Source organism: Heterocephalus glaber, unplaced genomic scaffold (assembly GCF_053883595.1).
Source record: "Heterocephalus glaber isolate CG9 unplaced genomic scaffold, H.glaber_assembly_v1.0 deba00000676, whole genome shotgun sequence".
In the NCBI taxonomy this organism is placed as follows: Eukaryota; Metazoa; Chordata; class Mammalia; order Rodentia; family Bathyergidae; genus Heterocephalus; species Heterocephalus glaber.
In genome coordinates this window covers 8,966,114-8,979,699 of record NW_028258156.1, presented here as the reverse complement: position 1 = coordinate 8,979,699, position 13,586 = coordinate 8,966,114, and the positions used below count along the sequence as shown (strand labels likewise).

The 13,586-nt window shown below is 41.5% G+C and overlaps 1 protein-coding gene and 1 long non-coding RNA gene across 8 annotated transcripts in view; one reads left to right on the top strand and one right to left on the bottom strand.

The window, feature by feature from the left end:
* Positions 1-10,259, bottom strand: part of LOC147829249 (uncharacterized) — a 209,666-nt gene extending 199,407 nt beyond the window's left edge. For 3 of the 6 annotated variants that reach the window (XR_015449354.1, XR_015449355.1, XR_015449356.1), the window contains exon 1: positions 9,909-10,259. This is a non-coding gene — a long non-coding RNA (uncharacterized LOC147829249). The remainder of the gene's footprint in view (positions 1-9,908) is intronic. The other 3 variants (XR_015449357.1, XR_015449358.1, XR_015449359.1) reach the window with 1 other exon arrangement.
* The window catches only part of Sp4 (Sp4 transcription factor), a 65,472-nt gene continuing 62,081 nt past the window's right edge, over positions 10,196-13,586 (top strand). Inside the window, exons 1-3 of one of the 2 annotated variants that reach the window (XM_087206676.1) lie at positions 10,196-10,416; positions 10,829-10,944; positions 11,462-12,982. In XM_087206676.1, the coding sequence (XP_087062802.1) occupies positions 12,244-12,982 (739 nt within the window). In that variant the 5' untranslated portion in view covers positions 10,196-10,416; positions 10,829-10,944; positions 11,462-12,243. Of the gene's footprint in view, positions 10,417-10,828; positions 10,945-11,427; positions 12,983-13,586 lie in introns of both variants that reach the window. The other variant, XM_087206675.1, reaches the window with a different exon arrangement.

Here is a 13,586-nt window from a genome sequence, read left to right as displayed (position 1 = left end):
TTTCTCAAACTACTTATCACATTGGGGGGAAAAATCTGTGGGGGGTAGAGCTCATTGAATAGGATAATTGTGATTTTGGGGGGATCACATTTGACATTTAGATACCTTTCTACAAGGATTTCTTTCAACTCTTTTGCCTTCTGATCTGTTTTCTTTCAATATTTGTCATCTTGTCTTGTCTAGACAAGTCACCTACTCTGACAAATAGGTACACAGCAGCATCCCCACCCCAGGCATCTTCTACTCTACACTGAGAGAGCGTGTCACATTCAAATGTGCCCCTTGGGAGGGAGGCCTAACAGCCTCAGGCCTACACATCTCAGCCTTGTTACTCTCCCTACCACACTGCCCTTCCTATGCACACTTTTTCTTTCACATTGCCTTAAAGGGCCCCTCACATCTCTCTAATGTTGTTTCCTTCGGTTGGACAAATTCCTCACTCAGTATTTTAGGTGAAAAAATTAGCAAACATCAAAGTTTAAATTCTTTTGGAGATAAAGGGAAACACTTCCCTCTTGTTAAATTTTAATTGAATTGCTTTTTGTAAGTTTTACAATAAAGTGCTTAAAAATTAAATGCATATAGACCCTGAAACCCAAAAAAGCCAGAAGCCATTATTTCTTCATGGAAAACACCTCTGACCCGCTTAGATTTCTCACTACATTTTAAAACTAGGAAAATGACAAGATTAAGACTTAATTATTATGAAAGATAATATAGTTATTGTATAAGAAGCAAAGAACTCCAAATTAATTAAGTGCCTACTATAGAGATTGCCTCATTTAATCTTCCCAATATCTCTATATGGTAGGAATTATTATGCAAATTTTACATACAGATAAGGAAACTCAGAGAGGTTAAATAACTTGCTTGGGAGCAGACATGGGAACCCTACCTCACCTTCTCCAAAGCCAGCTAATGCTCGTCCTACTCCTCACTCACTTTGAACTCTATTACTGATGTTCTCAACAAATCTGCATTTTTGCAGCTCAACAAGAATCTGAGTAGGCATGAAGAGATGTGGCCTGACAAATCAGAAAAAAATCCTGAGCAGTTTAAAATGAATGCTAGGGGCTGTGGATATAGCTCAGTGTCACAGCATATATTGGCATGCACAAGGTTCTGGGTTTGATCCCCAGCGCACACAAGATGCTGGGTTTCATTTTCTTCTCTTCTTTATATATCTTTTCTTTTTGAATTCACCCTTAGGTGAATTGTACATTTATTCCCTACTTGGCTAATATGCTTAACCAAGGATTTGATGTTATTACAAAACAGAGTAGCCTCAGTAAATGACTGCTCCTAATATTAGAAAGAAGAAATGAACCCAAAATCTGAAGCCTAAGATCTTTGGCACTGGCAGAAATTCTTTATCTAGTTTTAAATTGATTGATTCATTCAGTTATCTTAAGGGTACTGGTGTGAATGCTTTAAATGTCTGAGGGAGCCCTTTGCACAAGTTTGGAACAACAAAGTCATAGATGGTAGAGTTTTAAATGAGCATTCAATTTATTAAAGCCATAGTTTTTTCCTCAAGCCTTGAAATTTTCAAATTTATTGGTCAGTATTTAAGTGTATAAGTATTAGAACAAGAAAATTACTTTTAACCAATCTTTGATTAGTGCTCTATTAATCTCTAAATAAACAAAAAGTTTTCTAAATAATTCTGTATAGAAAATTAAGTTCCATTAAATATTTCAAGCTACATTCCTAAATTTAATGTAATTTATTTTTCCAACCATTTTAAATTCTTGAAATGAAAAATTCACAGCCCTAACATGTAAGTGGCATTTATGAAATACAGTAGCTGTGAATCTTTGTAGCTAGGAAAAACTTTGCTGTCCCTGAGAAACTGGCATCTTTCCCTTACTACTGAGAATATACAATTATGTTTCTCTATTTGCTCTGGCTGCTAGGAAGCTTGAAGTCAAAATTAAGCTCAGATAAAACATGTTTACACTGTTGGTAGTTATATTTGTTTTCTCTTTTTCATTGGAACTAATTTTCTATTTCAATTCATATGTTACTATTTTATTACATAATGACTAAGATCTCTGTGAGAAGAAAGATGTTATCAAAGAAAATAAACAAGGAAATGGAACATGAATATTATTACTAATTTCTCCTGGGACAATTGAGAGGATCCATAACCATCATTTTAAAAATCAATGCTTGCAGCTGCTAGGGAGAATAACTATTAATAATATTAGGGATTATTATTAATATTGCTTCCTCTGGGATACACGTCTCTAGCCCACCTCCCAGTACATTTCATAGTCCATGTTTTAATTTAGGTCATTCCAAATATCTTTCAAAGTTGATCTTTAAAAAATAATTCTGGTTATTTTGCTATAATAGGATAATTTTATTTTTTTACATAAATCATGCACTAAAACTTTTTTTCAGTGCTAGAGGTCAAACCCAGGGCCTCACACACATGCTAGACAAGTGCTCTACCACTAAACTACAGCCCCAATCCTAAAACTTTAAATTTCATTGACTCAGTAAGTATACATTGAATGGTTACCATGGGCCAGGCATTTTAGCTTCAGTTGTGATTGTTAGAGACAAGCAGAGATAAGGGAGGAAGGATAATAATAGCCTCTCACTGTAGTAGGAAAACAATTCTACTTTTTTTATAAATAATATACAGGGTACATTACGCTATGTATATAAATATATTATATTGAACTATGGAAAGTATTCCTGTAGGTTGACATTATCCTTTTCAAATAGGACTCATTAAAAAATTAGACCTCCCAAATAAAAGACCATATCAAAAAAGGGGCAACTGAAATGAGCAGACACTTCTGAGGCAGGAGGTGGAACCACTGAGCTAAATCCCCGGCCCCTGAACAGACAGTTCTGAGAAGTACAAATGGTCAATCAATACATGAAAAAAATTTTCTACATTTTTGACTATTAGAAAAATGCAAATTAAAACAAAACTGAGATTCCATCCTAGTCCAGAAAGCATGGGTATCACCAAGAAATCAAATCATAATAAATGCCACAGAGGCTGCAGGGAAAAAGGAACTGATCTGCACTGTTGGTGGGAATGTAAAACTAGTACAACCATTATGGAAATCAGAATGGAGATTCCTCAAAAAACTAAGACCAGAAATTCCATTCAACTCAGTTCCCCTTGTTGGTATCTTCCCAAAAGAATTAAAGACATCATATTACAATGACACATATATATATACATGTTTATAGCAACACAATTCATAATAGCTAAATCTTGGAAATGGCTTATATGTCTAGCAACAGATGACTGGATAAAGAAAATGTGGTATTTATACACACTGGTATACTACTCTGCTATAAAGAAAGATAAACTTGATAAATTTGTAGGGAAATGGATGTACCTTGAGACCATAACGGGAAATAAATTAGACACAGCTTAAATATCACATGGCTTAAAGCTCAAAATGAAAGATAAATAATAGGAAATGTTGAGATAGATCTTTTGCAAAAGGGAAGGAGATGGAGAGATGAAGGAGGTGGGAGGAAGGGGAAGGGGATGAAAAAATAATTGTGTACTAATTGTTTTATGTATTATGTACATGTACCCATTACCCACAAGAAATGTACTCAATATATACTGCAAACACATACTAATAAGAAAAATAAAATAGAGTTCAAAGTATATTATATAGACTATGTGACAAAGGATAATAAATTGGGGCAATATATTAGCAATACAAATGACATGTTAAAGTCTAATATTATAAAATAATTTCAGCTCCTAAAATTGATAAGAGAAATATAAACAATACTATAGGAAATAAAAGAGACAAGGATATGAACAGGTAATTTGCTGCAATGAGAAATGCTAAACTACATATCTTAGTAATAATAATAAAAATGAGGGGGTAGTTACATAAAGTCACAAAACTGAGGGTAGTTCAGTGATAGAGCATGTGCTTAGCATTCATGAGGCCTTAGGTTTCATTCCCAGCACTGCCAAAAAATTTTTTAAAGGATAAGTAATATTTATTATTTACTTATTTTAATTTTTGCTGGGTGCTGGGGATGAAATCTAGGACCTTGTGCATACTAAGCACGTGGTCTATTGTTGAACTACACCTGTAGCCAGACAGTTAGCATTTAGTAAGAGCTTACCAGAGACTATTCTAAGAACTTTTAATCTTACTCAGTTCTTCAAACAGTCCCATGAGATGTTAACATTATCATCTTAACTGTTTTGTACATGAAGGAATGAGGCTCAGAGGGGTTAAAGTCATTAGCCAACACTTCACTTTTAGTAAGGACAGACCAGAATATAAATCCAAGTATTTTGATTCCAGGGCTTATTCTCTTTAAATAAAAATTCAACAAAAGATTCCTTCATTAATAAAAAACATAATAAAATGAATATATGGAATTGGCATGTTTTGGAAAGTTATAACTGCAAACAATTGAGCTCTTATGTTCTATATTTTGTTTGATTGATTGATTGAAGTACTAAAGATTGAATCCAGGGCTTCACAGTTGCTAGCCAGCACTCTACCACTGAGCTATACCCTCAGCCCTTTAATTTTTTTTGAGACAGGGTCTTGCTAAATTGCCCAGGCTGGCCTCAAATTTGTCATCCTCCTCCCTCAGCTTCCCCAGTAGCTGGGACTGCAGATGGGTATCACGGTAGCATCCAGCTGTGCTCTATATTTTAATCACCAACTTTACACAGTCTTAAGATAATTAATTTATCTATGTCCAACTTTCACATTGACCAAGTATCTTTTGTTTTATGAAAACAATAAGCCACATTACACTCCCTTGATTTATAAACTGATATAAAATATCAAATAGACAATGTTTATACTATACTTCAATAACTGCAAATAGCCATTAATTGCACCCTACTATTTTTTTTGTTTTTTTGGTACTGGGGATCAAACTTGGGACCTTGTGCTTGCGAGGCATGCGCCAGAACCACTGAGCTAAATCCCCGGCCCAATTGCACCCTAATATGAATTAACAATAAATATAACTGGGCCCAAATCAGAAACTACACATTGAAAAATCATGAATTCATTGTTCTGAAGTTGTACATTAACATGCTAGGAAAGAGATAAGTGTACATGATGAATAGCAATGCCAACTCTTGCTGGCAAAACAGGCAGTCTTGTGTTTTATCTGTATTTGTTAGTTGGCAGTGTCAGTTACATTTGACAATTCCAGTTACAAACATTATTTATAACTCTTAAAGGGCCTACACACATAGTTACCTTTTACCTATTTTTATATAAATGGTCTATACTCTGGTCTCAATTATTTTACATTAAACTTCTTAAACTTCCTTTGCTTCCTGAAACAATCATCATTGATTAAGAAATTTATTTTTAATTAATGTAATTTTATATAGTACCAGGGCTTTACTATGGCACCAACTATGCAAATTTTCTAAATGTACTATGGAAGCCACTTGTTTGGTTTTTTTTGGTACCGGGGATCGAACTTGGGTCCTTGCACCTGCAAGGCAGGCGGAACCACTGAGCTAAATCCCCAGCCACATAAGCCACTTGTTCTAAATGAACTATGTTCAACCGAGCTGGTATCTGATTCCTGGTTGGCTGCATTCTCAGTCAATGCATTTTGGTGCAAAGGTGGATGTTAAACTTTGAACTCTTTCTGGTTTGTGGCCTTTCTAAACATTTTCCTACTTTCCAAACATAAAATTATTATAGGCAGCTAAGTTAGACAGAAATTAATATACAGAGAGGGACTGGGTTCTCAAGGAAGTCAGTGAAAAATAAAGACATCAGATTTGTGGCTGGTGGTGTATCTGAAGAAGGCCGGGCCTCAAGATAAAGATGCAATGGCCAGGCCTACATGCCTCCCTAAGCGATAAACTATAACTTGAGATTATATTGTAATTGTACCATATGGTCCAGTAAGTCCAGATAGGCATCAGTACCCCAGATGGGTGGGTGACCAGAGCATCTGGACCTGTACCTTCCCCAAAATACCTTTGTTCTTTTCAAGCACCCTTGCTACTCCTTGGCCTGGCCTTTGCCCTCCAAGAGCTAAGGCCTTGCCCTGGGGGAAAAGGAATATTCATTTTATCAAGATTATATGTGGCATTCAGACTTGTTGGTTGAAAGAGTAGTCAATTGAGAAATGCCAAGTCCTAGAAAGTAGTGACCAGGAGATACTGTATATCTGAAAGAAACTTGTGAAGCATTTCAACAGGATTTTTCCAAATGCAGACTGAGAGTTGATGTAGATGTTTAGTAATACACAAGAGACCTGCTGGAATTCTAGACTTGTTCTGCAGTTTAAACAGAAACAAGAACTTCCTGCTCCTACAGAAGGACTGCTGTCATGGGAGAGTCAATAGGATACTAGTATGTCAAACTCTTGAGCTGACCCTAGAATATTTTGAAAGGCAGGGTAGGGGAAGAAGTAGAGAACATCACATACAGGAAGACTATATTTTTCTTGAGACATTGTTTCAGTTACCAGAGTTGGCAGATATTCATTCAACTGATATCCACTGATTGGACTCTAAAAGGTGTTACTTTTAGACTACTGTCCAAGTTCCCTCCTTGACCCCCAACATAATTTCATCACCCTCTAGATCTCTACCAGCAACTGCAGAGTAATGTATATCAGGAGTCCCTATGATACTGCTTGGAAATCCTGCCAATGTTTGCTCTGAGTAGTCAGCACTCAATATTGTTAAACCTTTAGAATAAAAGTGCAACGTTGCTTTCTTTTGTGTGTCTCTGTACACACTGGGTCATGATGCAAAATGTATTTACTCCTGAGGGTCATAATTTAAGAGTTGGAAAGCCATTATTTTGTGGGAAGCATGAATGTAGGAGGAAAGTTTGTAAGGCTAATTTCCTCCTCAGGGAAAAGACCATCCTTGGCAGCCCTGAAGCTGAGAATTTTGTCAAATTTACTTATCGTCATATTTTTAAGACAGTAAGAAAGACTTTATTCAAGGGAGTCTATAGAGAAGTATAAAGACCACTGCACTGCAATGGAGAAGAGAGACTAGGCTCCATTCTTTTTTTTTTCAGTACTGGGGATTGAACTCGGGTCCTTGCACTTACGCAGCAGGCGTCAAAACCACTGAGCTAAATCCCCAGCCCCTAGGCGCCATTCTTAATAGAACAACAAGTAGAGATAGGTAGCCAAGGAGGCCAGTGATGTCAGTAGATAGAAAATTACTAAGCAAATATCCAGGATAAAGGGAGATTCTGGCTGAACTGATTTAACACAGATTATTACTGAAGGTAGGCCAAAATGATATAACAAGGATGAAGAATGTGGGGTTTTGGGTCAGATACCTGGATGAGGGATTTTCATCAAACAGACCCAGCAGGATTCATGGTAAAATTGGACTAGAGAAGCAAAGCCACTAGACTCAAGATAGACCCTAAGGTTAGAAATAGTCAGAAAGAAGATTCAGAAGATCCTGATTCAAGTTTGGGCAAAGGGCAGTGTTTGTCAGTAATGATCTCTACACCACTAGTTTTCATCTACAGTAGTGATATAAACTCGTATGAAATTGTTAAACACAGAAGCAAACTGGTTTAAAGAAAATCATTAAATCATAGCTTAAATTATGCAGGTGGTGTGGGAATAACACTGCTCTTAAAAAATCTCATCTATGTGGATAACAAAATGATAGTGGCCACTAAGAAGTGATTAATGTATCACTGGCCCTAGGTCTCATTGTTCAGCCAGTCTTACTCAGCTCTGGCTGTATAACAAAATACCATAAATTAGGTATTTTATGGACAACAGAATTATTTCTCACAGTTTTGGGTGCTGGAAGTTTGAGGTTCTAGTGAGAGCCCTCTTGGGGGTTGCAGACTGCCCACTTCTGGTTATATCTTCACATGGAGGAAAACAGAGCACAGGGAAGCAAGTCCTCTCCTGAACCTTTTAAAATCAATAATCGTACTCATGAGAGCTCCACATTCATGATGTCAACTAATGCTAATGATCTCCAACAGACCCTACATCCTAATACCATCATAGTGGAGGGAGAGTTATAGTTCAACACATAAATGGGAAGGACACATCCAGTCCATGGCACCCAGCAACTAGAAGCTCTTGGTGTACCATAACATCAGGGCTTCTAACTATATCTCGTGGATATCAGTATCTCCACTTATCTGTAGGGTGTCAAACACTTAGGACACTTTGTAGATCTACAGTGAATGACCTATGGTTCAGAGACGGTGACATTACCTCTAAAGCAGGTTTTGCAAGGTAAGAAAACCACAAGGAATCAATCCCTCAATTCATGAGACTGCAAAATGTCTTCCTTAATTCATTACGGTGAACTGTGGGTGGGCGTAGGATAGACAATGTATCTGTTAAAGTAAAAAGCATTTTTGAACTTCTGAGCTTTCCATAGTGTACATGTGCTGTGTGTGTGTGTGTGTGTGTGTGTGTGTGTGTGTGTGTGTTGCGGTTATTTAATGGCTCTCCAACTCATTTTGTAAGATGGAGCAGACAGTAAGTACTATGTCTTTATTTGAATTGCTTTGTTTCATCGCTACAAAGCTTTGTCATCAACCCATGTTACAAATAACTTTAACAACCAAAGGAAATGCCAGTCAAGTGTAGCATTTGGGACCACCTCACCCTTGCAACACGTCAGACCTCAGGCAAAAGACAAAAAACGCCCAAGGCTGCCTGTGGAGCCAGGTGAAAAAAAAAAGTAGATGACTTTAAACTTGGGTAAGGATGGGTCCTTAAAGCCAATATTTACATTAGAGACTCACTACCACCTTTGGTACTCTTAATCAGACACTGGTTATACTCCAGGGCATCATCTTGACTTCAGGACTTTGGAGGAAAGCTAGGGACAGACCAGTCAAGTGCACTGGATAAGAAAATGCTTTTGAGCAGCTAGGTGTGACTCCCTGCTGCACAGAAGCTTATACTAAAACTGGCAGGGCTGACCCACATGGGGCTGGGCTTTTCTTTGCCTGGAGAATCTTGAGAATGAACAGAGTGAGAAGTTCGCCAACCATGAGGGCTCTCTGGCGACACACCATGCAGCCCTGGAAGGTGGGTCCCTGCCTTGCACGAAAAACCCGCCACAGAAACAACAAATAAAAATGGAAGATCCTTCTCTGTGGGAAAACAGGCCTCGCGCTTGAAGCGGGGGTGGGAGAGAGCTGGAGTAGAAGGTGAGCAAAGAAAGCAAGATGCAGAAGCTACTTCAAGAAGCCGGGTTCATTCAAACCCGGAGGACAGCAAACCCCGCCTCCCCACGCCGCCGCCCGCTCAATCGCCGAGCGCTCCGGGCGTGAGCTCGCCCCGCGGGGAGCGGCTTGGAGCCGAGGAGGCGGTGGCAGAGGTGGTTTGGGCAGCCCCGTGCGGCGGATAGGCCCAGGGAAACAACACCCATTCCCCCTCCCCCTCGCTCGGTTCAACTCCCACTCGGCCCGGGCCACGCCCTGCCGCCACCGCCCCCTCGGGCAGCAGCTTTCCGCTCCGCAGCCTGGCCTCGGTCGAGGGCGGGAGGCAGGCGGAGACTCGGAGGGACCCCCCCCCCGCGGCCGTGAGGAACTACGAGGACCGATAGGCTTCGCGGCAGAGGCCCACCCACTTTCCCCACCACTCAGTGCTCGTCAGCAGGGGCTCAGCCAATGGGGGCCGAGCCAGGGAAAAAGGGCGCCCGGGTCCGGATGCGCCTCAGGAAAGCCATGCTCGCTGCGCAGGGGTAGCGGGCAGTTCGGTCCGCGCACCGAGGCTTCCGGAGTCCTCTCGCCTCTGCATCTGTCCTTCTCGTTTCCCTTCAGTGATAGCCCTACTTTTCCCTTAAGTGGCCACTCGGAGAGATGCTGGAGGGGGGTTCTGAGTGGAGGGCGCTGGGAAATGAGTAGGGGGCGGGATATCCTGAGACAACAAGTTTGGCTGTATGGAGGGCCTACCGGCAGCGCGCTGAGCCAAGACGCCGAAGAAAGAGCGCGAGAGGAGCCGAAGGAGGAAAAGAAGAGCGGTTGAAAGAATCACCCCGGGAAAGGGGGTGGAGAGAAGGCGGCCCCAGCGCCCCGGCCCCCGGCAGGTCGGCGGCCAATCCGCTGGGGGAAGGGGTGGAGAGTCGGCGGCTCCGGCAGAGAGAGGCCGAGGGGGGTGGGGAGTCGGCCGGGCTCGCACCGCCCTGGCCCCGCCCCCGGCCCGCGCCGCCGCCCGCGCGGCGCGCCGCCGCTGTCAATCAAGGGCGAGTCAGCCCGGCTCGGGCGGAGAGAGGAGCTGCTACGCCACAGCCCAGCGGCGGCCATTCGCGGAAAAAGAGGCAGAGCTTGTGCCAGCTACAGCCTCCTCCGAGCCACCGCGGGCGGGCGGGACCGGCCTCTCCTCCCGCCTCGCCCCCACCCCCACCCACCTCTATCCCAGTGTCTCTGTCTGAGGGTTTGTCCTGTTAATGCGGGATGAGCGGTACGTATTCTCCACCCCCCTCGGTCTCCTTCACCGCCTCCCTCCTCCTCCCTCCCCAGACCCCGCTCGGTTCTCCCCCCTCCCCCGGGGCCGCTGAGATGCTTTTAGGGGAGGAGGAGAGGGAGGGAGGGAATCGGGGAGGGAAGGAGGGTTGTGTTTTGTCTTAATGTCTGAGCGAGAACAACCTCCTTCTGGGTGTTGCTCTGGAGCCGATGGGTCGGGTTTCAAACCACGTTTTGTGATATCCCCCTCCTCCCTTCCCTCCTTTTCCCCCACCTCCTGCCGGTGTGCATGGATCGCGGGTTTATGGAGATTAATGTTCGGGGGAGAGGGGGAAGAGGAGAGGGGGAAGATGAATAATAATAATTCTAATAACCTGTTGTCGTATGTGTGTGGGGGGGGGTTGTTGCAGATCAGAAGAAGGAGGAGGAGGAGGAGGCGGCGGCAGCAGCGACGATGGCTACAGAAGGAGGGAAAACCTCTGAGCCAGAGAATAACAATAAAAAAACCAAAACCTCAGGCTCCCAGGTAAAAATAAACATTAAAAAAATTCATCCTAAAGCATTAGGGGGTAGAAGGAATTATGTCCTTTAAATGTCCAGAAGTAAAGAACAGAATAAAAATGTTTCTCCACTCAAACCATCTTTCTGAGAGTGAGGAACTTGAAATGTAAATTCATGAACATTTTACATATTTGAGGGTATAGCATTGTTTGATATTACACAAGAAGCTCAGATTGTAAGAAAACTATTTTTCCAAGGGCATTTTGAGTTTAGCATAACACTTAAAGTTTGTTAGAAAATTTCTTTTATTTAAACTTTACAAGATCTGCTTTCTTATTCATATAGTTCTTACCTTCCTTTGTTTATATTTCTTTTTTATTTCCTCCACTTCCTAGCTAAGTTCTGATAGGTAGAGCTGTCAAAATAAATAACCCCCTCCCAACTACTGGCCTCCACTAAATCCACCCACTTTTTCCTCCCCTTTCCTTTACCATCTCATTTTGGGTAGGACTCTCAGCCCTCTCCTCTGGCTTTACTGGCAGCTACTTGCAGCAAAATAGGGACTCCTGGTGAAAATCAAGCAACTGGACAACAACAAATTATTATAGATCCAAGCCAAGGATTGGTGCAACTTCAGAATCAGCCACAACAGCTTGAACTGGTAACAACACAACTTGCTGGAAACGCTTGGCAACTTGTTGCCTCCACTCCTCCTGCTTCAAAAGAAAATAACATTTCTCAACCAGCTTCTAGTTCATCTAGTTCTTCCAGCAGTAATAACGGGAGTGCATCTCCTACCAAAACTAAATCAGGTAATTCTTCCACCCCTGGTCAATTTCAAGTCATACAAGTACAAAATCCAAGTGGTAGTGTACAGTACCAAGTGATTCCACAACTTCAGGCAGTAGAAGGTCAGCAAATTCAAATCAATCCAACTAGTAGTTCATCTCTACAGGATTTACAGGGTCAAATTCAGCTAATTTCTGCAGGTAATAATCAAGCTATACTCACAGCTGCTAACAGGACAGCTTCTGGGAATATTCTTGCTCAAAACCTGGCAAATCAGACAGTTCCAGTCCAAATTAGACCTGGTGTTTCTATACCATTGCAGTTACAGACCCTTCCTGGTACTCAGGCTCAAGTTGTAACAACCCTACCAATTAACATCGGTGGAGTGACTTTAGCTTTGCCCGTGATAAACAGTGTGACTGCTGGAGGAGGGACTGGACAAGTTGGCCAGCCTGCTACCACTACTGATAGTGGGACTTCCAATGGCAGTCAGTTAGCTTCCACACCCACAACCACTACTGCTTCTGCCAGTACTATGCCGGAATCTCCCTCCTCCTCCACTACCTGTACAACCACTGCGTCAACATCTCTCACAAGCAGTGACACATTAGTGAGCTCAGCAGATACGGGCCAGTATGCAAGCACATCGGCCAGTAGTTCTGAACGCACCATTGAAGAATCTCAAACACCTGCTGCTACTGAGTCTGAAGCCCAGAGCTCCAGTCAACTTCAGTCTAATGGAATACAGAATGCACAGGATCAGTCAAATTCTCTTCAGCAAGTGCAAATTGTAGGCCAGCCTATTTTACAGCAGATCCAGATACAACAGCCTCAGCAACAGATCATTCAGGCTATTCCACCACAGTCATTTCAACTCCAGTCAGGGCAGACTATTCAGACCATCCAGCAGCAGCCTTTGCAGAATGTTCAACTTCAAGCAGTAAATCCGACTCAGGTGCTTATCAGGGCTCCAACTTTAACACCTTCAGGGCAAATCAGTTGGCAAACTGTACAGGTTCAGAATATTCAGAGTCTTTCAAATTTGCAAGTTCAGAATGCTGGGTTATCCCAGCAATTAACCATCACCCCAGTGTCTTCAAGTGGTGGCACAACTCTTGCTCAGATTGCTCCTGTGGCTGTTGCTGGTGCCCCAATAACTTTGAATACTGCCCAGCTTGCATCAGTGCCTAACCTTCAGACAGTGAGCGTTGCCAACCTGGGTGCTGCAGGCGTTCAAGTACAGGGAGTTCCAGTTACAATCACTAGTGTTGCAGGTAAGTTAAATCTTTTTAAGTACTCTTTAAACAGTTTTTAGGAGTGATCAATTAATCCTTTTTGCTAGATCTTAGATTTGACAAAGATCTCTGAAGTAAATATAATCAGAAGGAATCAGTACCAAACAGGAATATTATACCAACAATCATCATAACTTTCTTGTAATCAGTGTTACCTGTTGACTTTGGTAGGTTTTAGTATTAGGTTTTATGTGTTAAATCTGTCAAATAGTTTTTTAAATTCTCCCTTAAAATTTTCAGATTGGAATCATAATTGTCTTCTGTAATTTAGTGATCATATTTCAGTACATTTGAACTTAAGAAAACACTAGTCAAAGTGATTATAGCTTCTTGAGGGAAAAGTTTGAATTGGTATATGGTTGTCTTGAAGTTTTAATTCTGTGTAATCGGCTTTTTTTTTTTTAATTGGAAGTTATTCCATAGTTTCAATAGCTTGTTGCCATGCTATGTGTTTTATTATCCTGGGTTTTTTAAGCTAGATATTTTGCATTAAGAGATGGAATTTGAAGTTGCCATTTGTTTCATGGACTTTATGTGTACTTTTTGCCACAAGCAGTAAAGTCTTATGGTCATTATATTATTT